Consider the following 25,827-nt stretch of genomic DNA (forward strand, 5'->3'; position numbering starts at 1 on the left):
AGTTGGCAGTGCAGCATTTTTTCTACCATCTAGAATGTGTATATATGTTTTATATGTATAAAATGTGTAAAAATACATGACATACTGAAATAGGTACCTACATTGTTACTGTAAATAATCCCAGCTATTTGCTGTAGGGATGCATTTTTCTTGTTTCCATAGGTATCCTTAGATTATAAAGAGCAAAATATATCTTTGTATGGAACTGCAGCTTGTGGAGTTTTTGTGGAATGAAAAGAGGGTGTTAGACATTGTATATTGTGTATATGGCTGTAATAGTAATACTCTCCTTTTCTAGTAGTCTGGTTTCTGAAGTGATGGGGAACTATCTGCATGTGTACATATTTCCACTGAAGGTGGACTGGTTCCTGAAACTTAGCCTATACCATGGTTCTTCACTCAGCTATTGGTTATGTGTTGGTGTGTGTGGTGTGTGTATGTATGTAACAAATGCTTATTGAATATTATCTAGCTCTGTTCTTAATAATAAATATCTTGTGAATGTTTGGTAATGTTTTGCAATAGTTAATACATTGTAATGCCAGATGTGATATCCTGTGGATGGTGACCTAAGAAAGTGTCATTTACAACACAACAAAATACTTAAAAGAATGGGAATATTGGGAATGCAGCCTTAGAAGATGAGCAGAATATTGTGAATTTGTGTCCAGTAGATAGTTACTATGCATATAAAGGCTTGAGAGCATGTATCACGTTTCTGTCTTGTGTAGTTAGCAAAGTGAAGGGATTAACCAAACCCCTTGTATTATTTCCTGAAAGGGTAAATTTCTTTGCAAGCTTACTGTTTTCTGAACTTGCTGAACAAATGCATCAGTGTCAGTGCGTGTTGTAATTTGTGTTATTCTGGGTTTACATTTGACCGAAGAAATTACAGTAAGTGTGAAGGGTGAGACACAGATTCTTTTGTGGTACCAGCCAAAGCAGGTGAAGGGCTGGTGTATAAGAGGAGACTTTATTATTTGTGTAAATGACCGTAGATAGTACTAAGTGTTTAATACCAACTGAAATTTGCAAAGCTTGCAGATACAATGCTATTTGCGTTAGAGTTGGTATAACTTTTTTCAAATCTGGGTGCTTATTTTTCTGAGAAGCATATGAGAAAGCCCATAGGCATTGTTGTCTTGGAAGAAGTTCAAACCATACAATTCTAGATGAAAATCCTGTTCTGAGTGGTGTTAAAACTAATAATCAGGCAGTTTGAATAAAAAGGGTTCTATGTGATTTGCACTGAATTAAGTATTTAATGACAGGTCGCTATATGAAACTGGTTTTGATTAAATTACATTCAGGAATACTGATATAATCAGGCATTTTGATCTTTTCTGTTGTTTTTCTAAGTCTCTTAGACATCTGGATTCAATTTTCTTATACAATTTATGAAGGAACAAAGTAAAGTCAAGGGGGATTTAAGTGTCTGCTTTTATGTGGAAATCAAACAGAAAAAAGTGACTGTTCCTCTAAGTACTTTTTGTATATAATAACAGGGTTTCTTATATGTTTTAGGCCTATAAGTGTATGTGAAACCATGCTATTTGAAAATGTCTCTGATGCAATTTTTTGGATATCATTTAGCAGATGGCAGACTGTTTGGCATCTTCCATTTAAATCAAATAAGGAAATATTAGAAGGATTTTTTTTTTCCATATAGATATGAAGCTTGAAAAAAAGGCCTTTCTTTTTGCCAGTGCTTTCATAAACCAGATACACAAGAGATGAAAATTATGTGTAATAGTTTATTTTCTTGGTATGGTTTCTAGTGAATCTATACAGCCAAGAAAAATAATAGAAACATGTAGAAAAGAGAGAGAGCATGGAATACTTCAGTATGGCAGCGCCCCAGGAAAGCCACTTGTTCTACAAAAGGGATTCTGCAGTTCTGGCAAGTTCTGGCTCAGCGTTGGTTCTTGGCCGCATTATGTAGCCAGCTTTGTAGCCAGTTATGTTTAGCAGAGCTGGTCCAACTTTCTTCTTTTCTGTGAAATTGCCAGTGTTTTCAATTGGCAAATTGGTGTTTTCCAGGAAATCTGACACTGCCTTTTCTACCTTGATGCCTTTTTGGCTGTGATCTTCCATAAACTTACTTTTAGAATAGCATATACTTGAGCTTGCAGGATGAGGGTGTTTATTGTTTTGGCAGCTGTCATGAAAGTGGAATGCATTTGGCACCAAGTAGTATGCAGTTGGTTTTGAGATTGCCCTCACCTACAGTAAGAAATAATTGAATTTTAATAAATTCATGGAAGTTTATATTCTCTTATAAGTGTTTCTCTATTAACAGTACATAGAAGTTATTAGTGCATAGTTACATAGCTGAATCAGGTTCTTTTTGACAGTGAAAAGAAGGGTGTTCCTGAATTTAGATTTCAGTCCAAACCCAAAAAAGAAAAATCTTGGAGTTTATCTAGCTCTCTGTTGATACTTCACCTGAGGATAATTCAGCATATGCAGAATTTCTAGGTTTAGATTTTGAATACTTTATTATAGTATTTTAAGTTTAACAGGAAAGACACGCAAAAAAAGATATAATTTAGAAAGTTTAGCTTGATTAAGGTCAGAAGTCAGTGAGTCTGTTCAAATTCACACTGTTGAAAGACTGAGGCAGCTAAGAGATGGGAGTGAATTTCTTCCTTCTTGCCACCCTGTGCTCCAAGCTTTGCGAGATTTATAAAAGTTGATGTTTAGATCATATATATCTAAACCTATGTACTTTTTATATGTCTGTGAATGTATTCTTTATATATAAAGTGCAGAGTTTCTGCAGTGAAAAATAGTGGTTTATTTTTAGAAAATCTATGGCTACAAATTCATTTCCTTAGCAACTTTCCATCAGACAAACAGCCTGCTCTTCCTCATTCCCAACCAAAACAAACTTAAACTGGTTTATTAATTTAGGCAGTTTTCCCATAAAAAATGGGTTCCAGGTCTCTGCCACAAGTGTTTGTAATCTGCCAGGTCACTGAAAAAAGTCTCTGTGCATAAAACATGAAAAGACATCTTTTAAAAAATACTATAATTTTGCAGTGATAAAGTTGGCGATATTTTTCCACTGCTATTGTTATATTTCAGTTTTACCGAGTAAGAATTTAAGCCTCTTGTACTCTGTCATCTCTGTTTATTTATTTTACTTGATTATCTCTGTGAACTGCACAGCATAATAAACTGGTGTGCGTAATTACACTGGGCATAGCTATCTCAGGAGAAGAAGCAAAGGAGACGAAACAGGCAAGCAGCTTTAGGTTTCAGCACAACGCAAAACAAAAATATTGCTGGTTTGAGCAAGTTTTTACACCTAAACTCATTTTGATATAATGCTTCTCTAAAATATAGCACTTCATAGCACAGGATGGTGCCAGTTGTGCTGTAATGTAAATTTGCATAGTTTATATGGCTGAACATGAACAAATCCTGTACAAATAGAGCAGTGATAAAAGTTGTTAAGTATCCTGCAGGAAGCAAGCCTCAAATTTACTGATAGTCACGTTGACTGTAGCCACGGGCAGTTCAGCCTAATCATTTCAGCCAACAGCTGACAACTCCTAAAAGAAATCTTTACTCTCTGTTTTAGAAGGAAATGGGACTGACAAAACATGTGACTAATCTTCCCTTTTCCATCTGTTTCCATATACCTGTTAGAATAGATAATTGTTCTGGCTCTGATTTTCCAATGCGCTAAGGTCCACCAGGCTCTGCCCTTGGTGCAGCACCATGTATTTCATGTGCTCTGCTGACATTGGTGATTCTATTACAAAATACAGTGATGAATATAAACAGATCTATGTTCATTTTAAGGTCTGCTAGAAACACATGACAAAGGAATCGATTCTAGAGAGGAAAAGGACAGATATTGTAATGTCAGACATTTTATTTTCAGCATTTGAAGATGACACCCTTTGGGTTTGTTTTTTCCAAATCAGGAGCTAATGCATGTATCCTGTCTTTGTTTAAAATGCTGCGCCTTTCAATCATTACAGCAGTGTCCCTTTCACTCGAGTGACTACTACATAGCTCAAATGGCTCATAAGCACTGTGTATACCAACAAAATAGAGAATTGAGACCCAAAGTTTGGTTGCTGCCTCTTTAGGCAATTTAAATAACAGTTAAAGAGTTCCTGCTATGTGGACCCTAGAGGTTTCAAGACTCAAGTGTAAAATCAGTACTTTCCTAATAGGATGCCACAAATTTGAGTTCACCTGCTTTCAACCAAGAGAGTATTACAATCTAGTCTGTCTAAAAATAAGCCGTAACATGTCTCCTCAGTAACTTCCTCATCGTGTCTGTGGCTTCCTTTTGAGCTACAACATCTCATAGAAGTACAAAGTCTTGGTTCAAAAACTGTGGTGTTGAGGAATATTGCAAATCAAGTATTCAAGCAGCTACTTAGTTTCACTTAGAAAATGTGTATTATTTTTTCTTTAGTCTGCATAAAATTAAATTGTTTTCTGCATAGTTGTAATTCTTTTAAATGGCTGTGTTTTGAAAACTGGGCATACTTGTTTGGGGGAAAAAAAAGTCTTCAGAGCTGTGTATGTTTCTGTATTGAAGTTCTGCTATATATTTTGAGGAATTGATTTAACATTTCACTAAGTCAGCAATTCAGCAGCATTTTCATATTCCTGAGTTTCTTTTGTGCCTTTTGTCAGTGGCAATAGAAACAGAGTCTTGATTCTGTTTTTTTTAGATTCTGCTTTCTTTTTTATGATACATTCCTACAGTCATTTCAGCTAATAAATATAAATGCTATAGCAAAACAATATCACAGTTTGACATTGAAGTTATGTAAATTTCAGGAGACGGTCTTTAAAAATATTTCATTTTTGCATTGTTTGAAATTTACACAAGCTCTTCTTTGTTAAGTCGGATGTGTGAGATCTGCTTGTCTGCTTAAGCTCCTTCATGCATTTCCACACAAATATGCTTAATCAGCTTTTACAGGGAGTCTCTTCTCTAACAGAAACTCCCAAGTGAGCCACAGCTTTGAGTGAAAAGCAGAAGCTTTGAAAAAATTATCAGGTCTTTGAATTGGGAAGAGAGGATGTTGGGTGGAATAGATCAGGAAAAGTTCCTGTCCCTTTTCCATGTGGGTTAACACCTCTGGTTTAGACTGAGCATTGCATTGCATTGCAAGGGGATTCAATAAATGCCTATTAGCTATGTGCTCTCTTTCAGTATTTCCAGGCATTTGGGTCTGTGAAGTCCCTTGATGTAAATCCCCAGTTCTTTTTTCCTGTATGTATGCAGGGAGAGATTGGATTCATGTTAGTTAAAAGGGTGAGCGTCTGTATCATGGGTTGTGAGAGAAAGCACACTGCCTGCCTTTCCAATTGTCATTTTTATCTGCTGTTAATTTAGATAATAATTTGAGGTTCTTGATTTTATTTTTTTTTTTCCCCTTCTTCTGGAGTGCCTGGAACACGCAGTAAGGATCAGCTTGTCGGGATATTTTAAGAACTGAAAGAATAAACAAGAAAAACAGTCTCTTAAACAGCACTTGAAGTTTGTTCCCATTACTTAGGTGTTACAGCTTTGTTTTAGGAAGATGAAAGTGTTGGTTCTTGAATATGCTTGTAAATTGAGGCAGTCAGCCTGCTAAGGTGACATTCTTTTCACGCTAGATGTCAGTGTTAACATACCTGTTCTGTAATCTCAGGTGTAGTCATTCAGTTGGCCTGGTGGATACACCTCTATTTAATCCTTCCGTTACAATTTACAGTGAAAATGTCAAGACGGTAACTGTGAATAACGATTTATATGTTGATCCTTAATGGGCTGCCGTCTGTAAATCTTTTTCTTGTGAAACTCCTATTCTTTTTGCCCTCTGTTGCACGAAGTAAACGCAGGAGAACTAGGCTGGTCTTTGTTAAAATGTCTGCTGCAATCTTTCCAGTACCCAGATTTCTCTTTCATCTTAGTTTTGAATAAGATGGCCTTGGAAACCTGAAAGATAGTAGATGGGTGATAACTGCATCACTCAAATCCACTGGGGACATCATAGTTGTATTTTTATCCTCTCAAACTGTAAATAATTAGCTGACTAGCTGTAACTCATTAGATGTCTCATAAGGTCATTTGTTAATGTGTTACTTGACCATGTTGTGAGACTACTCAAAGGCATGTGGCTATTTGCCTTGTTTCTTTTTTGCTCACGAAAAACGTTAAAAAATTGCCTGTTTCATCTGGGGTTTTGTAATGGTGACCATAATGTAAATTTCTCAGTGGTTGAAACTGGTCTTGTCTATCAGGAAGTATGGTCACTTTTTTCTGCCTGTGGCTATAACGGTGACCATGGCCTATCTTCCTGGATTAAAAAGCCTCAGTGAAGGTATTGTGCTTAGTAATAATAAACAGCGTGACATGATGAGCAGTGAATTAAACGCTGTTCTTTTTATGTCTTTAGCTTCTGTAGAACCTATTATTCTATTACTCTATAAATTAACCATTGCCTATTTACATTCTTTTTAGTGTATTTTTCTTTCAGGATTTTAGCTGTTAGTAGATTTGTCACAGCATGCTCTCTTCTTTTCAATAACATCTCTAAGTGTCCAGAAGGACTTCCTTTGATATCAAAAGAGGAGCTGCCAAATGTTGTCCTTCAAAGCGTTTGGTATTTTGCGGACCTTGAACTCAAAGGAAGCAGCAGTTGTGTTCAAGGCCCAAGGTTTTATTGGCATATAAGCACAAATGTTTTTCAAGCAACCTCTTAAAGTTTTATTGCAAGAGTAGATGTACCTCAAACATATTTATTGGTGCTGTTTTTTCACCATGAGAAGTAGTATACTTCTAAGATACCACATTTAGTTTCTGTAAGTTGTCAGTGGCTGGAGAGGCTCAGGCAGTGGCAGGGAGGCTTGGCAGGTTAACTCATGCTGCGTTCCATTAGCTAAGGAACTTGGTGGCCCCAGAGACCAGCTGAGTGCAGGTGGGAATGTTGTAGAGATGCACCCTGTTTGGAGTTTATGTGTGACTGTATCTACAAATTAAGTGTGCAGTTAAATTCCTTTTTTGGATACGTAAGGCAGGGAAGTATTTACCATACAATTAGAAACATGGTACATTTTTCATACAAAGTTTTAAAGGCAACACAGCAGAGTTTGATCATGTAATTTCCCTTTTATTTTTGAGCATAGCTGTAATGCAAGTGAACAAACACAATTTTCCAAGAGTAGTAAAGAGAAGCTACAGTTTTCAAATTCCTTTTTTAATTTTAGAAAGCTGCACATATGCAGAAGTTATTGCTGCTGTTGATGTGAATACTCTTGCCAATGAAGTCTATAAGCACAACTTTCCCAGCACGCTGTTATGGGCAAAAACAATTGAGGTGAGTAATGAATGTCTTTTTTACTCTAGTCTGGTATTTGCAGAAATAGTTGTCTTCACTATCTTTATTAGTAACAAGAGAAACAAAAAGGTTTAATTTATGTTGTTATGAATATAGCAGTTTTACAATAGCTTTGATTTCTTGTGCTATAGTTGCATGTTGAAGTTAGAGGGATACTCACTGCAGTCCCTTTCTGAAAGTCTTGACTGCTGCATCAAGAAACGTTACATGAATGTCAAGAGGAATGCTTACCACCAATAAAAGAATGACAAAAATAATATTTTTTTGATTAAAAAAATATTTTCATGTACTTTGAAAGAATTTAAATTACTTGAAGGCATGCCTCCTTTTGTAGTTATAGTTGAGCTTAGTAAAACACAAGAAAATATACTGGATGGGTCAGTCTTGTGGTTATTTTGTGGGCTCAATAGATCAAATGTTTTAGGAATTCTGTCCCTTTTCCAAATTATATGAAGAACAACTAGGTAAAATTAGATTCTTTTTTAATAACTGAGGGGCAAACTAGGCATGTCATTTTGCCTGGATTTAGTTAGAAATTACTATATACTTATTAATCTTCTTTTACAGTTTTACAACATGACAGTAATAGATACTGAATTTGTTTTAAGACACCATCTTAAACAAGACTTAAATAGGTGGCTAAAGGTTAAATGCTTATTCAGCACTTCATAATAACAGGCTAAGTGACAGTTTACAGTTTTATATGGGAAAAGAACAAGAATGCTTGCCTGTGTCTCCTTATAGTAGATAAGAGCAGATTACAGTCAGTAAGATCTTCTTCAAATTTACTGGAAAAAATAGCAGCTTTTGTCTAGTTTCTGTGGGCAGTTATGTTATATTTGCTATATAGATACTCCCCAAAATATATAAGGCAGTGATTTCTTTGTCTAGCTCATAGTTACTTGATCATTATCCTTCTTCTCTCCTCTTGACCCCTTAATATGTTGTCCTTCTAGTGTTTATTAAAATTTAGTCTAGAGAAACTTGTGACTGTGTAATTAATTCATGCCACAGACCTAATTCTTTCTTCTCTGAACAGAAATATTTTCGCGAAGTGAAGCTTTCAGCCATATAATATCTTTGAGGGATTTCTGCTGGGCAAAAACTAGAATGAAGTAAACTTTACAGGGTGCATTGGTAGTGAGCTCCTAAGAGTTGAAACCCACAGTTTGGATCTGTAAAAATACTTGAACTACTTTTCTGTGCACATATTTTGTCTTTTGAGAAGATCTAATATTTTGTCACCTGTTTTGAATATATTAATATTGGTTTTGGTGTACGAAGACTTCATATCTAAATAACAATACTTTATTTGGAAGAGGAATGAGGAGAAATAACTAGTCAGCATTTTGATGTGATCTACTGAAAGAACCACTACACACCTCTTCTGAAAGAATGAGTAGATAAAAACTTCATGATTATGTGTAGATGCTAACATCATTAGTGGTTTTGATTTATATTCAAAGCAATTAATACATATTTGCATTGTATGGTTTGACAAGATAGAAAAGATGGAAATTACTAGGTTAAATGGGAGATTAGATCTTTTTCTGCTAGAAGCAGCATATAGTGGAAGTAAGAGAGGTAGTTTGATCTGAAAGATGACTTGAGAGTTTCATACAGTTTACAACACTCAACATTCTTCTATTTTTTTTTTCCTTATTCAGGGCATAACACTGAAAGAATTTGACAGATTATCTTTTGATATGATTTTGATGAGTCCTCCCTGTCAGCCATTTACAAGGTAGATATAGCACGCTTTGAAGAAAAGTGCAGTTATTACAATGTGTGCTGTTAAAGGAGAAATGTTTTCAAGGGTGACACTATGTGTGGTTCATCTGTGTATCTTTCTCTTCCTGAGCAAAGATGTTGTAGCTCTGTTCACCTTGATGTTTACTGAAGTAGAAGAAATGCAGCAATTTGAATCTTAATTATTGGTTGCATTTCTTGTAATATATATTTTAATTCAGTTTAAATTAAGTAAGCTTCTTAGAGCACCTATTTTATGTACTGTATTATTTCTCTAACAGTGAAATTCAAAGATTTTGCTGTTTAGGACTATTTCCCTTTAGGTATCAATATAATCTTTTCCTGGGGCAACTCCAGAAGGAGGATTGGAATGTCTCACTTCTGCCTGAGACTAAGAGTGTAATCTGTTTTTATTTGCACTTTGAAAATTGCATGTACACACTAATAGTTTATTTTGAGGAGTATTTCTTTTTTATCCAAAACTGGGAGGATAATGACTTTGAAATTATTTTATGGATGATATAGAGGAATATTTTGCTGATTAAGTACTGAATTTACTGAGATGTTATTTGTCAGATTAGTTTCAAATTCATATCATTAGACAGCAGCGACCAGTGGAGGTAAGAGGCTAGTAACTATACTCATGTAAAGTAGTAACTTCATGAAAAAGTCCGTTGATGATGGAACTGCTTGTGTAAGAAAGTATATCTCATTGAATGGTCTAAGATTAAAAAGAAATCCCACTGAAGTCTTGCTGATCTATAAAAATGTATTTGTGTAAACATATGATGTATATAGGAATCATTCATTCAAACTATTATTATTTTTATAATACAGTGAAAAGAAAAATCTGTGTGTGACTAATTAATTTAGAGACATGCTAAAGTGCTTCTACCAAGGCTTTATTCTTTTTTAAGAGCTAATACAAGTTAGAGGAACACAGGCCTGGAATCGTTATATTATATCATTTTTATAACCTACATGAGCTGTCCAGTTTAATGTTACAAAATTGGTTACAGAGTTATTCATGTGGGGCTCAATCCTGCAAAGTGGTGAGCACTGAGGCTTTAATTCATAGAAATAATTTAATATATTCAATGTAAAATAGTGGGGTATTCCCAGGAACCCAGTGGGGGTTTTTTGTTCTTTCAGAGCCAAGTATGTTCAAGGGGTTTGCTGGACAAGAGCAGAATGCTAAACACTTTGCAGACTGGGGAGTGGATTTCGTTACTGAATGCTTCAGTTTTAACCTTGCTGTGAGCTGATGGATTCCAGGGTTAGACTTTCATTCCTTAGAGCATTTCTTAGGACACTGGCTTTGTAAGCAGGTCCTCATGTCTGTACATGGTGCTTTTGCAGAATCCCTTTTTGAAACTCAAAGCAAAAAGTGTCAGCATTCTTAGAAAGATGTAAGTCAAATGTCAGTCTGTTCTGAATAATATACAGGTGTTTCTTCATTCTTTCTTAGAATTGGCCTGCAAGGTGATGTATCCGATCCACGGACAAAGAGCTTTCTCTATATCCTTGATATTCTCCCAAGGTATAAATGAACTTCTACCTCAGTTCTTAAGCCTTTGTTGTAACTAAGTACATCTTTTATATTTCAGCAAGACAAATAATCTATAATGTTTTACAGGGATACTACTAGTATTGTGTTGTATTACTTATTTGTTTTCACATGATTATATGTAACTTATAAATACTTGTGTTTTACTAATGCCATTATCATCTCATAGTTACTGTGTATTCATTGTCTGGTTTTCTTTTTATTGTGTGTCTGTTTAAACTGTGGCTGTATCATAAATGAAAAAAAATGAGTTATTTTCAGTTCAACATCGATCTTGCACTGACTTTATGTAGAAGCAGAAGTAGGTAATGTAATAGTTTGCTAATAGGCATTATGGAAACATGAAAATTGTTTGAAATACCAGGTTAAAAAAAGCTTTAATTCAACATTTAGCACCTTTTGAGTAGGTAACATTTGAAAGTTTGTTTAAATATGTTATAGACTGCACAATACGATACATTTTCTGACCCCTTTCATTCTTTCTTAAAGTGTGTATTCTGCCTTGTGGTGCTGGGACACCAAAATATCTTGGGGGCAGATTGTGTATTTTTGGTTTGTAATACAGTTTCTTGGTTTGAGAAGTAATATTAAAGAATTCAAATAGCAGTGCATTGTCTGAACAGTGCTCTTGTCTTTGTATTGATCTGTCATTTTTGCCTGGTCAGACCCCAGTTCCTAATAAAATAGCCATAATTATTTGTATTATTTATGCCTTAAATTTTGAAACAGTAAATACAGACAAAGTGGGTTTTGCTGACTTAAATTGTTCTTCTTGAGAGTGTTAAAAATTAGCTCCAAGCAAGGCTTGTAGTCTTTTTTGGGAAGAAGATGCACAGCACTGTAAGAACCTTCCCTGGGGAAGTGGAACAAGCAGTTGCTCAGGGACGTTATCCAGTTGAAATCTCTGCTTCTGGATTGAGATGTCCACTGGGCACCAATTGGCATGAGCCTGAGCATTTGTGTCAGTTACAGTCCACCAGACACTTGCCATTCCTGGTGGCCCCGCTTCTGCTGGAGACTGGAACAGCTGTTCTCTGTATATTCCTTCGTTGGTTAATCTTCTTGTCAGAATTGGAGGAGGACGAAGGGAGGTTTGGCTGGCCTTTTTTTTTTTTTTTAATAATGCTTTCTGCACAGAAGGAAACTGGTACCAACAGCAGCCTTTCTTTCAAACTGCTGTTAACACTGGGAGAAAAGGGTGTTCATCTTTCTTCCAGAAACAACTTTTTTTCAGCCAGCAACATTAAATGGGACTACTTCTTCTTTGCTCTTGTCATCAACAGTTAGACAACACAGACACAGAAGGGCTGAGTGACTTGGCTGGGGTCACCTAAGAAATCTGTGGCAGAGAACACAGAATATAATACAGATTCTGTAGCCGAGTAAGTTAGACAACAGGTAAAAAGAAAGATTATTAATATACCCCTGCTTCTATCAGAGACACAAAAATAGGGAGATAACGTGGGTTTTTAAAAGTTGCAAAGGATGTCTTTTCTGGAACAAGGAATGTTACTCAGTCCTCCAGACTGACCTTTCAAAATGGTAAGTTAAAAAGAGCAGATAGCATGTAAGTTAATAGTAGTCCCTTCCTTATCCTTAATGGAATCCTGACCTCAGTATTTCTTTCCGTTAAACTGAGACACAGTTAAGAGGCTGGCTGCTTTTGCGACACTGTTGTGCATTAATATGGAAACATTGCTTTATGGTTGCTGTGGGCTTAGCTGGATAAAGGGCAGAAGGTTTTCCTTCTCAAAACCAAAGCTTTAGACACTGCAGAACAAATGTTTCGTCATGACGATGCAAAGATGCTGGGCTTGGTTGTGGCACTTTATCTCAACACCCCATGAGACCCTGCTGGTGTCCCTTATCTCCCTTGGGCAGGTTGTTTCCTGAGGCAGTACTTACTGCAAGCAGTCTGTAATATGTTCAGGATGGTGGCTTCTGCAGAGTTTCTCAATTCTAATAGATTTATGTTTTACTGAGATAGTGTTTGTGTATTTTTTGGATATGACATGTTTGCCAGACATTCAGTATGGAGTATTTCAGCCCAAAAAAGGGAAATTCTTAATATAGGAGTTACCACTTTGCATTCTAAATTGGTATATGGCATGTGTTCAGTTTATGGAAACTATAAAATAATTTCTTGTCCTTTGGCTGTTCCTACCTTATGTTCAGCGTTTTGTAATGAAATGTTGGTGAAATGAGGCTCAAAGATAGCCTGGAAAAACAAATATTAGAGATATGGAAAGGACAGTTTCAGGATCTGGAAAGACCTAGGAAATCCTTGGAGCACCTAGCCAGCAGTCTGACCCAGATGGTCCGGATACTGTCTGTTTATCGTGTCCAAGCCATAACCCAGGGAAATCTAATGCTAACAGACACATTTGTAATGTTAATACCTGCCAATTACTTAACACGTACTCTTTGTATAACGATTACTTGTCTTGTGATCTGTTGATCCTGTATGAGCTCTTGCATTTCAGGCTATGCTCTGGGTTCATTACTTTAAAAATAAGTTTCATAGTAGGTGGTGATGATGATGATGACTGTGGGTAAACATACCAACAGATATATTCTCCATTCCTCTGCAGGGAATTTGGCTGCTGCTGCTTTATTCAGTTTATTTTTTTTTTTTTCACTATTATTTTTAGTATTTTTAAATTTGACTTGGCATCTTGTATGCTTTCCAATTTCTTGTGAAATGCTTTAGTTCTTTAATTCTTCATGTGAATGTCTTTGATAGTTAAGAACATGCTAAAACAAATTCTGCTGTGATTTGTTCCAGTGGAAGTCCAAAGACACTTACTGACTTAAATAAGCATGGAGCTGCTGTCTGGTGGCATTAGTATCCTTTTTCTATATGCTGTTCTGAGATCCCAGCGTGTGACAGACATACTGTGTCTACATTAGCCTTACTAGCGAATTAATCAGTGCCAGGGAATGTTCCCAGAGACTTGAATCTGAATCACTGATGCTTCTAAATTGTTAGAATGGTCCCTGGCAGTATGGGCATGTTCCTTTCTCCAGAGATTTAATATGCTGGTTTTGGAAATGAGCCTTTTTCCAGACCTCTGCACTGATCTTGCTAAACCTCAGGTGCCTCCTTCCCCTCCCTCCCATCAAAATGAAAAAGTGAAGTATAGAAAATTGAGAGTATCTGCAGTTTGATCTCTAAACATGTAGTATTTCTTAAAGCAATTGGATGAATACTGATTCTGATGTGTTATCACTAAAGTTGATATAACTTTTTGACATTGATTTTGGGTTTAAGCACTTTAAAATGTTTTCTGTTCCATGGCTAAATAGTGATCTTTTTTTTTTTTTCCCCCCAACAATTACCTTTTCTATTACAAACTCAATCTGTTGAATAATAATATTATGCTTTAGGAAATGAACAGTGGTAAGCATTTTCAGAAGTACGTGCATGGGATACAGGAGGGTACAGCAGCCCATCTGAATATAAGTGGGTTTTGTTGGTTTTCGTAATTACCAGCAGTCCACGTGTTTAATTCAGTTGGAAATAATTTGATCTAGGCAACCTTGAAAATTGAGGTACATGTTTTTTCAAGGATGCTAAGCTTTAACAGCTAGCATGATATGAAAATACTTTGATCTTTCTTGTAGCTAAAAAAAATCTGGGTGAATATAATGTGGTTTACAACTTGTTACTATAATTTGTGGATCTTTTTTTTTCCCCCTTGTAGACTCCAGAAGCTTCCAAAATACCTACTTTTAGAAAATGTTAAAGGATTTGAATCCTCGTCTGCAAGGTAAAGTCTAATTTATGCACATTTTAGTTTTTAATAAAGGACATTTTCTTTAGAGGGGGAAGGCAGGATTTTTATTCCCTAGAATTTAAGTTAACAAAGTAGTGAGATGGGACAGCTAGCAGCTGTGGATTAAAAATACTGTTTTAATTTAGGAACGAAAATCTTAAGTTGTGAAAAGAACTTTCTGATTAGCTATTTATTTCTCTAAGCAGATAAAATATAACAAGTTGACTGCATTAATTTTATTTGATGATCCAGTGTCCTTTAGAAAGGGTCAATATGGATTTTCCAAAGAACAATAACAATAGGTATAGCACTCGGAGGTTTTGGGGTTTTAGCCGTGACAAGAGTTCATGGTATCTTGTGTTAAGATCACAGTACAGTACAGGGGCTTTCTTCAGTACCTTTGTTGATGGTAGATTTATCACTGGTTCAAGGTTGCCATCAAATGGTCCAGAGATATAGGATGAAGACTGTATATAATCTTTGTCTGAAATGTGGAAGAGGAAAATTGTCAATAAGGTTACCTAGTGACAGCAGGAGCATTCTCCTCTCTTGTGGGCAAAGCAGGCGACAGGGGGTTGTGATCTTCCTTATCATTCCTTGCCAGAATTCCTTCCTTAAAGCACCAAGAGGGCAGCCAGCCTGCATATCATGCTCCTTAATGAATATGGCAGGCAGCTGGGAAACACGTTCAGCTCTCTCAGTGTAACCAGTGTGCAGCAGTCCTCTGTGAATACTTGAACACTTTGTTGGAGGTGCAGGCTGCTGCTGTAGACCCTGTGATTCCCTAGGCTATTGCTCACTGGCCAGTGTTTGGAACAAGCTGGAATAAGTTGTAGTTCAGAAAACACCCCAGTCAGAATGCTTGCTTTCTCTTATGACACTTGGGGTGCAATGTCACATACAGTGCCAGGTACAGGTCACAGGTCCTGCTTTTTGTATAGTTCTAGCCTGCTGCAGTCTGTAGAAAAGACAAGTCTTTTTAAGATTTCCATTGTAGTGATTTCCCATTGTTTATAGAGTACAGTCCTACCTCACTGTTATTATCAAAGCCACCAATTTTTGTCATCCCTTGAGTTAGCCCTTTTGTTAGGTTTAGCTGATGCCATGTATGTGACCAGAGGGAAGTAGTGAGCTATTTGTAGTGGTTGTAATCTCCCGGTTTGTAATTCACAATAAAGAGAATGTATTGCCCTCTGTTTATCTTCCTTGTTGATACACTATAAGTACTCTCCTAGAGATGGGATATTTTTTGAAGGGGTGTTTGTACCAAAGTAGGTGTGAGATACCTGTGAATGTGTAGTAGTAATTTTTGGCTACAGTAACAATAAACTTTGTATGTTGTTTCCTCAAGTTCAGAAATGGATGACTTCATATCAGTAATTCTCTGTCCAGTTCTTTCACTGAATGTGCTGAATATTTTGATATCTAAGGTGTTGCATTTAATGTTTTTTATTTAGGATAAAAAAGGGCCTAAAGGTTGTATGAAGGAAGTAATTACTTTTTGATTCTTTTCACTGCCAGAAATGAACTTTTGCAAACACTAGAAACATGTGGATTTAAATATCAAGAATTTCTCTTGTCTCCAACCTGTGTGAGTACTAAAAATGCTCTAATATTTAACTGTTCAGACTGCACTGAGCCAAGAACATTTGAAAATGATCTGTTGTGTTAGAAAACAGTAATGCTCAGAGCTGAAGATACTCTTTTGAATGAGAAAACCACCGGGCCTGACATCTGATTTTTCATCAGTATGCCGACATAATCATACTGCTGTTATTGTTCAGATACTAGTCCCATATTGCTTTGCTACCATTTGATATTTTTTTAAAAGGCATGAATTTACACCATGACCAGGAAGGTGGTTTTCCCTGCAGGAGCCTCATTGCTTCAGAAATGCTGATGCCTGTGAATTTCCCAGCATGGAAAATGTGACTGTGTCATTTGTGCGAGGAGGGGCTTTGTTTGCATGTTTCCCTGGCAACTGGAAAAAGAGTTGAGAGAGATTTCAGATTGCACAGGACTGAATAGAATCAGTGAAGTACTGTATATATCAGAGAAGCTGATAGAGGGTAGGTTGAAAACCAGTTGTGGTGCATTTTTTTCATTGTTAGATGTCTTATAATCCTTGTTCAAAAAGACAAGGAGATGTCTTTTTGCTTTTTTAATGGAAAACAGTAGCACCTGTACCAAGAAATGGTGATACATGCGGTTTTTTTCTTTCTTTGCATGAGACTTTGCTTACATTTCTGTTCATCTACAGAGAAAGTAAAAACCATGAGGTGCAAAGAATAACTACCCGCTTGTTTCCTTGAAAATACCTAGGCATGGAAGTTATAAGTGTTTAGGATATGTATTAGTGTGGCATAGTTCTATTACTGTATATAATGGTAGATAACTTGTATGATGCTATAAACCACTTTTTCTCTCTTTATCACATGGACTAAAGGCTTGTGGATTTTGCTTACAGCTTGGCATTCCCAATTCTAGGCTGCGATATTTTCTAATTGCAAAGCTTCACCAAGAACCATTTTCTTTTCAAGCTCCTGGTCAGGTGAGTCTATTAGCGTTGCCTGAATTTCCTTTGTTTCATGGAGATTGAGCGTTACTTTCTCAGTTTAGTGATGTGTGTTGATGAATGGAGAGAGGGATAAGTGGTATCAATAGAAAAGTTAAATTCTGTCTCTTTTTTTTCAGCCTGAGTTTTGTAAGGACTGAAATACGTGCCAGTGGCTTAGATGGCTTTAAACAGTTGGGGGACAGTGGCCGATAGTGGGCTAGAAAACAATGCATTCTGCTACTTTTTTCACACCCTTGGAAAGGTGTTTTTCCAAAGGCAATTATGTGTGGTTGTTCCTGACATCATTGCTGGTAGGTCAGCAAATCTTGGTAGTAACATTTTTTGAAATCTTCATGAAAATAACATTGAAAGATTATTTGCTTTATTCTGAGCATCTCTGAAGGAATTCTCATGCAGAGTCTGCTGTCAACTTGTTTATCAAATGCAGTTCTTTAATTTTTTTTTCCTCACAATTTGTTCCTAGATTTTGACAAGATTCCCAGATCAGGACCTAGAAGACTTAGTCAAGGCCAAAGTTGCTGACAAAGTTGTTGAAGCTAGTTCTTTGTCTTCTGAAGAGAAGAATCTGGATCCAAACATTGGTCCTGATTGCAGCAGCAAGAAGAGTTTACCAAAAGGAGCTTTTCTTTTTAAGCTTGAAACAGTAGAAGAAATGGAAAGGAAACATAGTCAGGACAATGATTCCTCTATTCAAATGCTGAAATATTTCTTGGAAGATGAAAATGAAGAAATGGGTCTGTATTTCTTACCACCAAAGTACTTATTGCGCTATGCTTTCTTGTTAGATATTGTTAAACCGACCTGTCGGAGATCCACATGCTTTACAAAAGGGTAAGTTGCATAGAAGATGTCTTGCTGAATTGTGTCCTGAAATTTTAAGTGTGTTTTTGCTTGTGTACTGTAAATCAAGAAGAGCCATTTCATCAAAAAAACCCCAGGCCTCTGGAAAAAAAAAAATCTCCTTATATAGTGTGCTTCCTGGTCCAGTGGAATGCCAGCATGAGAATCTGTCTGGCAGAACATCATGTACCCACTCCAAAAAGGCATTCACAAAAGAAAGTGCCATTTGTTGTTGACCTTCACAGAAGCTTAATTACCCCTGCGGAAATATGGTTCCAGTAGACTGGTATAGTGCTGATTAATTAATGAATTTTTTTATATTGTTCAATGAAGTTACAAGGTGTCATGCATGACAGATCTGTTCCTCATTAAAACTGTCTCCACTGTACATTTTATTGATTTCTTGGATTTTTCAGCTCCATAGGTCAGAATAGCTGTGGATTGGCCATATGTCATAAAACCAGTTAGGTTGCTGCATTTCAGATCATATTTGACGGAGCAGAACATCAGTGCTTTTCTGTCTAGTAGTTTTCTGATTTGTACTTTGCAATTTTAAGTTTGATTGCTGGAGGTTGTTGAGTGTTCTGAAACCCACAGACAAACAGTCAGGAGCTTTTCCACTGAGTGCGTTTGTATTGGAAAATGCCAGATGGAGCCTGGACGTTTGTGGAAAATGTTAATATCGGTGAATTTTTCAGATTAGTTTGGTGGGTGCTTTTTTTTTTCTTTTAATTCTCAGAGTGTTTCAGCAACATGACTTAGCTGATGAGTTAAAGCTAATTAGAACTAAGGTTAAAGCTAACTAGAAATTAGACTGCCAGATTGACAGAGTTCTGCAGATTTTGTGTTTTCAACTTTTTGACAATAAAAGAGTTGAGAAAGAATTTCAAAAGTTCAAACTTTTTGCAATAGGAACGTCCTTCCCCCAGCTCTCATTGACATACACCTTCAGTGCCCTCGCTCTTTTGAGTTGTGGGGGATCAGCATGTTGTGGAGATCTGTTTCTTAACTAGAATAGTCAAATAAAAACTTTAGGCCAGAATGATCTCTTACATATCTGACGTTTGCCTCGGGTGTAATCAAAAATAAATTGGCCGCTTGTGGTTTCACTGGAATACGTCATGGTAGTTTGTGGTCATGTTTATCAAAATCACACTGAAGGAGGCTCTTTAGTTAATATGAAGTCTTTACATATAGTGGTGGGAAATCTGACATTGAATGTGACTGTTGCCCTTCTGCTGATGTGGAAGGAGCCAGACCAGATAGCTGTGGTAGTTCCTTCTTGGCTCAAAATGTAGGAATCTGATTTACAGTCTTTGTTTCCTTTTTTAAGAGCCTTTGGGAAGGAAGGTTTCCAACATGGCTCTCAATGTGGTCATATCATTTACAGCTCTGCATTAAAAGAAAGATTATAATTACATCTCAGGCTTCATCCAGGTCACTTTCTGAGGCCAAGAATAAGTTGCTGCTGTATATGTTCTAGGAGTTCTGGTTTTATGTTTCTCCAAAGCTTGAGATTTAGGAAAGAGGACCCTGAATGAAGCAGAACAGTAATCCAAGTAGTACAGAGAATCCCTCTGCTGAGATGCCTGTCTGGTGTCTTTCTTACAAGTCATCAGCTTTGAGACTGGAGGAAAAATTTACCTCAGTTTTGATTGGTCTTCAGTTATTTCCAGCAAGGTTTGTGTGATGAGGATAATCCAAGTATGCCTTCTCCAGTCCTTGCTAATTCAGGGACCTCAAACACCCGATATTTCATCAGTGGTTTTTGCCTTTCTGCCTTTGTCGTACCAGTACATCTTCTGAAAGGCTTTGGTGGAGTACAGGGCAAAATGTAACAGCCTGTGATGCATGAGAGATCAAGCAGAAGATCCTGTGTTCACTTCGGACCTTGGACTTCTAGGCAATTGGAAAATGATTGCTGAGTTTCTTGAGACTACAAACATCATGGTTTCTCTTAAGAGTATGTTTGTGGTGACTGAAGTTGTGAGAGGAAGTTGTCCATTTTAAAGGACAGAGCAAATTAACTACTTCCTTAGATACAGTGGTTCTGGGCTTACTTGTGAATTCTTGATGTGGTATTGAAAAGAGAAGCAATACCTTCTAAAATAGTGTAAAACTAGTTACAGAGACTCTCTCTAGCATTATAGAAATTACCTTTTTGTTAATCACAGGACTCAATATACCCAGAAATAATATATTATGTGTATGAAATTAAAAGGTTTTTTTAAAAGCTTACAGAAATAGAAGGGGGGGGGGGGGGGGAATCCTGAGTCAGATGAAAATTGAAGACTGTAATTTCTTAAGCCAACTTCTTTCATTATAACTGGTAGTGAAATGTCAGAAAATCAATGCATCATTTTTTACTGTGGCAAAAATTACCATCTTTAATTATGTTCTGAGTCTAAAGTAGGAATGTTAATTTTTCTGTAGTCAGCAGCTGCAATAATAATTAATAACAATCCAGCTAACATTGGCCATCTGCCCATATTTTTGTTGAAAAAAAACCCAACACGCTTCTTCCCCGGCCCCCAAACCACTTCTACACCAACTGGGGTTTTTTTTGTGAGGAGTGCTGTACTCTAGTGCCAATTATTTAGACTTTTATATAACATGGATCCTATTAAAAGTTGCTTTTTCCCCAATAAAACTCTAAAATACCATTGTGAACTTTATCCTCATTTATTTATTTTGGCTCGGATATAATCATCTGAAATACAATCAGATGCTATATAAGAGGAACATCAGGATTCCTCAGTGCTATGCGTGTTACATTGTTTAACTTGTTGCATTTTCAGGATGCAGTTAAGCAATTAAAGGTGATGTATTTACAACACAGTTGGATTCCATGTGTTTTTCATAGAATCACAGAATGGTTTGGCTTGGAAGGGACCTTAAAGATCATCTAGTTCCAACCCCCTGCCATGGGCAGGGACACCTTCCACTAGACCAGGTTGCTCAGAGCCCGGTCCAACCTGGCCTTGAACACTTCCAGGGAGGGGGCAGCCAGGTTGCTTCTCTGGGCAACCTGTTCCAGTGTCTCACCACCCTCACAGGAAAGAATTTCTTCCTTCTATCTAATCTAAATCTACCCTCTTTCACCTACCCTTTTAAAACCATTACCCCTTGTCCTATCACTACACTCCCTGATAAAGTGTCCCTCCCCATCTTTCCTGTAGGCCTCCTTTAGGTACTGGAAGGCTTTAAGTACTAGAAGGTCTCTCCTGAGCCTTCTCTTCTCCAGGCTAAACAACCCCAACTCTCTCAGTCTGTCCTCACAGGGAAGGTGCTCGAGCTCCCTGACTGTCTTCGTGGGCTCCTCTGGACTCGCTTGAACAGGTCAATGTCCTTCTTATGTTTGGGGCCCCAGAGCTGGATGCAGCACTCCAGGTGGGGTCTCACAAGAGCAGAGTAGAGGGGGAGGATCACCTCCTTTGACCTGCTGGCCACACTTCTCCTTGATGCAGCCCAGGATACAGTTTGCTTTCTGGGCTGCAAGCGCACATTGCTGGCTCACAGTTTTTCATCCACCAGCACCCGCAAGTCCTTTTCCACAGGGCTGCTCTCAATCCACTCATCACCCAGCCTGTATTTGTGCTTGGGATTGCCTTGACCCATGTGTAGGACCTTGCACTTGGCCTTGTTGAACTTCATGAGGTTCTCACAGGCCCACCTCTCAAGCCTGTCCAGGACCCTCTGGATGGCATCCCTTCCCTCCAGTGTGTTGACTGCACCACACAGGTTGGTGTCATCAGTAAACTTGCTGAGGGTGCACTCGGTCCCACTGTCTGTGTCGTTGACAAAGATGTTAAACAGCACTGGTGCCAATACCGATTCCTGAGGAACACCACTTGTCGCTGCTCTCCACTTGGACATTGAGCTGTTGACTGCAACGATTTGAGTGTGACCATCCAGCCAATTCCCTATCCGCCGAGTGGTCCATCTGTTAAGTCCATGTCTCTCCAATTTAGAGACAAGGATGTCATGTGGGATGCTTTGCACAAATTCAGGTAGATAACATCAGTTACTCTTCCCCAATCCACCAGTGCTGTAACTCTGTCGTAGAAGGCCACCAAACTTGTCAGGCACGATTTTCCTTTAGTGAAGCCATGTCTTCTGTCACCAGTCAGCTCCTTATTTTCCATGTGCTCTAGCATAGTTTCCAGGAGGATCCACTCTATGATCTTACTGGGCACAGAGGTGAGACTGACTGCCCTGTAGTTCCCTGGGTCTTCCTTTTTTCCCTTTTTAAAAATAGGGATTATTTTTCCCCTTTGCCAGTCAGTGGGAACTTCCCCAGACTGCCACGACTTCTCAAATATGATGGACTTCATCTGCCAGTTCCCTCAGGACCTATGGACACATCTCATCAGGTCCCATGGACTTGTGCACCTTCAGGTTCCTTAGATGGTCTTGAACCTGATCTTCTCTTACAGTGGTCAGTTCTTCGTTCTCTTGGTCCCTGCCTTTGCCTTCTGTGTCTTGGGTGTTTTGGCTGGAGCACTTGCTGGTGAAGACTGAGGCAAAAAAGTTGTTGAGTACCTCGGCCTTCTCCATATCCTGGGTAACCAGGTCTTCTGTTTCCTTCTGGAGAGGGCCCACACTTTCCCTAGACTCTTTTTATCATCAGCGTACCTAAAGAAGTTTTTCTTGTTGCCTTTCACATCACTGGCCAGATTTAATTCTATCAGGGCTTTGGCCTTCCGAATCTGATCCCTGGCCACTCAGACAATTTCTCTGTCTTCCTTCCAGCCTACATGTTCTTGCTTCTACCCTCTGTAGGCTTCCTTTTTGTGTTTGAACTCATCCAGGAGCTCCTTGTTCATTCATGCAGGCCTCCTGGTGTTTTTACCTGACTTCTTTGTCAGGATGCATCGCTTCTGAGTGTGGAGGAGATGATCCTTGAATATTAACCAGCTTTCTTGGGCTCCTCTTCCCTCCAGAACTTCCCTTCCATGCTACTCTGCCAAGCAGATCCCTGAAGAGGCCAAGGTCTGCTCTCCTGAAGTCCAGTGAAGCAAGCTTGCTGTGCACCCTCTTCACTGTCGTAGGGATCTTGAACTCCACCATTCCATGGTCACCACCCTTGAGCTTCATATTCCCCACCAGCCCCTCCTTATTGGTGAGAAAAAGGTCCAGCATAGCACCTCTCCTCATTGGCTCCTCTGTCACTTGGAAGTTATCATCAGTGCATTCCAGGAACAGTCTGGATTGCTTGTGTCTGGCTGTGTTGCCCCTCCAACAGATATTGGGGTGGCTGAAGTCCCCCATGAGGACCAGGGCGTGTGAACGTGAGGCTGCTCCTATCTGTCTGTAGAGGGCCTCAAACGCTCAGTCTTCCTGGTCGGGTGGCCTGTAGCAGACCCCCACTAAAACATCTGTTTCTGCCTTCCCTTTAATCCTGATCCATAAACTCATGGTCGGCTCCTCATCCATCCCCAGGCAGAGCTCCATGCACTCCAGCTGGTCATTGACACAGCAGTTGACATCCCATCCTTGTCTCCCCTGCCTGTCCTTCCTAAAGAGCCTGTACCCTTCCATTCCAACACTCCAGTCACAGGAGCCATCCCACCACGTCTCCCATGATGTCAACAAGATCATGGACTGTAGCCCTGCAGGTGTGCGCACAGCTCTAACTCCTCTTGTTTATTCCCCATGCTGCGTGCGTTTGCATAGAGGCATTTAAGTTGGGCCCCCATTGAAGCTGACTTACTGGCTGGAATTCCGTTGTGCTGCTCTTCAGGTGCTCTCCTGCTGACCTGTGACCCCTCTCTAGGCTCTGGGCATCTATAGCTGGCACTGGCATCAAGCTGGTAGGAGTGGGATGGATTGAGGTTCTCTTCCCCTGGCAAATTTAGTTTAAAGCCCTCTTCGCCACCGTGGCAAGCCTATGACCGAAGATGCTCTTCCACTTCTCTGACAGACAGACCCCATCAGCTCCCAGTAGCCCAGGTTTCTCAAAGCGAGTCCCATGGTCTAAGTAGCCAAACCCCTGGCTGTGGCACCAGTCCTGTAACCAGTTGTTGATTCACCAGATTAGGCTGGTCCTTTCAAACCCCTTCCCTTTGACCAGAAGGACTGATGAAAAAACTGTTTTAATCTGCATCAGTGTTTAGGGCCTTTTGTTCTGATCCTAAGGAAGACTTGCAAGCACTTTATTTTAAAACGAGTGTTGCTCTCACTGATACTGGCAGAACTACTCATAAGCTTTTTCAACTGAAGAAAAACTTCTCAAGATTGAGCATCTGGCTCATTATGTCTGTGCTGAAGGGAGACTATTCCTTTATTCATTGTGTCATTAAAAAGCTTGAAACAGAAGTTGTTCCAGTGCCTTGCTTTAGAATGAGCCGCAAGTGGAACAAAAGACCTTTATAACTGTCTTTACAGATGCACAGATAAAACTAGAGAATGGTATCTGTGAATGGTTGATGCAGACCACATCCCTCTAATACTAGGGATCTTCTGAAGTTCTTCCACTGTGCAAAAACCATCTGTTGACTTGACTCAGTCTCTCAGTTCAGGACATTCAAACACTATCACAGTTAGACCAGCAGAGCATGTTTCTGAAAGCCCATAATTATATTTAAATGATAGCCTGGAAGAGACTACAGAGTAAACATGTTGTTATGAAATCAACCACAAAGCATCCAAAAAAGCTATCATATGGTTTTAGAATGTAAGTTTGCTTACTGTTTAGTTGGATTTAATTTTTTTCTTTCTTCTTTTTCTTTCTTTCTTCTACTGCTCTGCATAGGTGCCTGGCCATTGTCCATCCCTTCCCTCTCTGGAAAATCCACAAGCAACCAAAAGTTAAACCTGGCTGAACCACTTTGTTTCTAATGGATTAATAAAAAAGCTGAAGGCTCACACTAATGGTCCTCCTTTGAATGCGGAGAGCTGATTTGAACCCCTAGAACCATTTGGCCTTTAACATGTTTTGCCTTAGTGTAAAATTGGTTTTGTGCAATGCAGATGGCCCTTTCTGATGGTGCTGTGCTCGAATTCCTTGGCCTTGTATAGTTGCCTCATATAAGACATTAGTGTGGATAAACCCTTGTGCATTGATTGCAGACTCATCCCTAGAGAGCAAGTTCAGAGGCTACTGCACTCCAAGGGTTAGCATTGTTAATAACAAGGCCTTTTGCTTTATCTGTCCTGGAAGCTATTAATCAAAGCAAAGGAACCTAAGGAACTTACCTGTATCTTTGCAGTTGTCAGTGCTATGAGGTCTGATGAAAGTATTAAATTAAGATTATTACTGTTGTTGTTAAGGTACGGACACTATGTAGAAGGGACAGGCTCAGTTCTGCAGACAGCAGTAGATGTACAGGTAAGAATGTGTAGACTAACATATGAGAATTACTTGTTTTAAAACTATTTTTTCTGTCTTCTGCTTTGTTATTCTGAATATTGTAACAAAAAAGCTTTTAAAACTACATTTTATGGCAACCGAGTTTCCAGTTGATTTACTTTGTGTTCTTAAACAACAGTTTATTTAAATCAAAATTATATGTGTGCCTCTCTCCATGGAGAATATGTGTTGCTATTATTTTATTATCCATAGTGTCATACAGAGATTTCACAGGGATATGTGAAAACATTAAGAACGACTAATTCTATGATTAAACTACAGTACAGTGTTGTGAATCTAGGGCCATTTTTTTGTATGCAGATGATCCGGTAAATATTGTCAAATGTTTTACATGTTTGAATTTCAAAAGTATTATTTATCTGGGAAGACATAGTATTTTGAAAAGTTCTACTGTTGATACTAAGTTCACCGCAAAGTGATATTTTGGCATTGGGGAAGGTAAAAATAAATGTATTGGTGAATCATCATTCAGATACTTTTCATAAAGCCTGTTTTGTACACAAGCACCTCCTCTTGCACTTCTGTGCTGTTGACTAATATTGTATGGCATTTCTAAGCATAAGAAGAATGCAGCTTTGGAATTCAGG

The 25,827-nt window shown here is 38.3% G+C and overlaps 1 protein-coding gene across 15 annotated transcripts in view; it reads left to right on the forward strand.

Moving 5' to 3' along the window:
• The window catches only part of TRDMT1 (tRNA aspartic acid methyltransferase 1), a 52,141-nt gene that overhangs the window by 14,274 nt on the left and 12,040 nt on the right, over positions 1–25,827 (forward strand). For 5 of the 15 annotated variants that reach the window (XR_012624504.1, XR_012624498.1, XM_074834705.1 and 2 more), the window contains 8 exons: positions 7,228–7,337; positions 9,026–9,102; positions 10,576–10,647; positions 14,379–14,444; positions 15,972–16,041; positions 16,897–17,001; positions 17,492–17,859; positions 25,141–25,198. Coding sequence is in view for 12 of the 15 variants with exons in the window: in XM_074834633.1 (XP_074690734.1) it covers positions 7,228–7,337; positions 9,026–9,102; positions 10,576–10,647; positions 14,379–14,444; positions 15,972–16,041; positions 16,897–17,001; positions 17,492–17,859; positions 25,141–25,198 (926 nt within the window). In the remaining 3 variants the exon portion in view is untranslated. Of the gene's footprint in view, positions 1–7,227; positions 7,338–9,025; positions 9,103–10,575; positions 10,648–14,378; positions 14,445–15,971; positions 16,042–16,896; positions 17,002–17,491; positions 17,860–24,622; positions 24,738–25,140; positions 25,199–25,827 lie in introns of those variants that run through there. The other 10 variants (XM_074834679.1, XM_074834688.1, XM_074834670.1 and 7 more) reach the window with 7 other exon arrangements.

The sequence above is a fragment of the Strix aluco genome, chromosome 1 (assembly GCF_031877795.1).
Source record: "Strix aluco isolate bStrAlu1 chromosome 1, bStrAlu1.hap1, whole genome shotgun sequence".
NCBI classification, from domain to species: domain Eukaryota; kingdom Metazoa; phylum Chordata; class Aves; order Strigiformes; family Strigidae; genus Strix; species Strix aluco.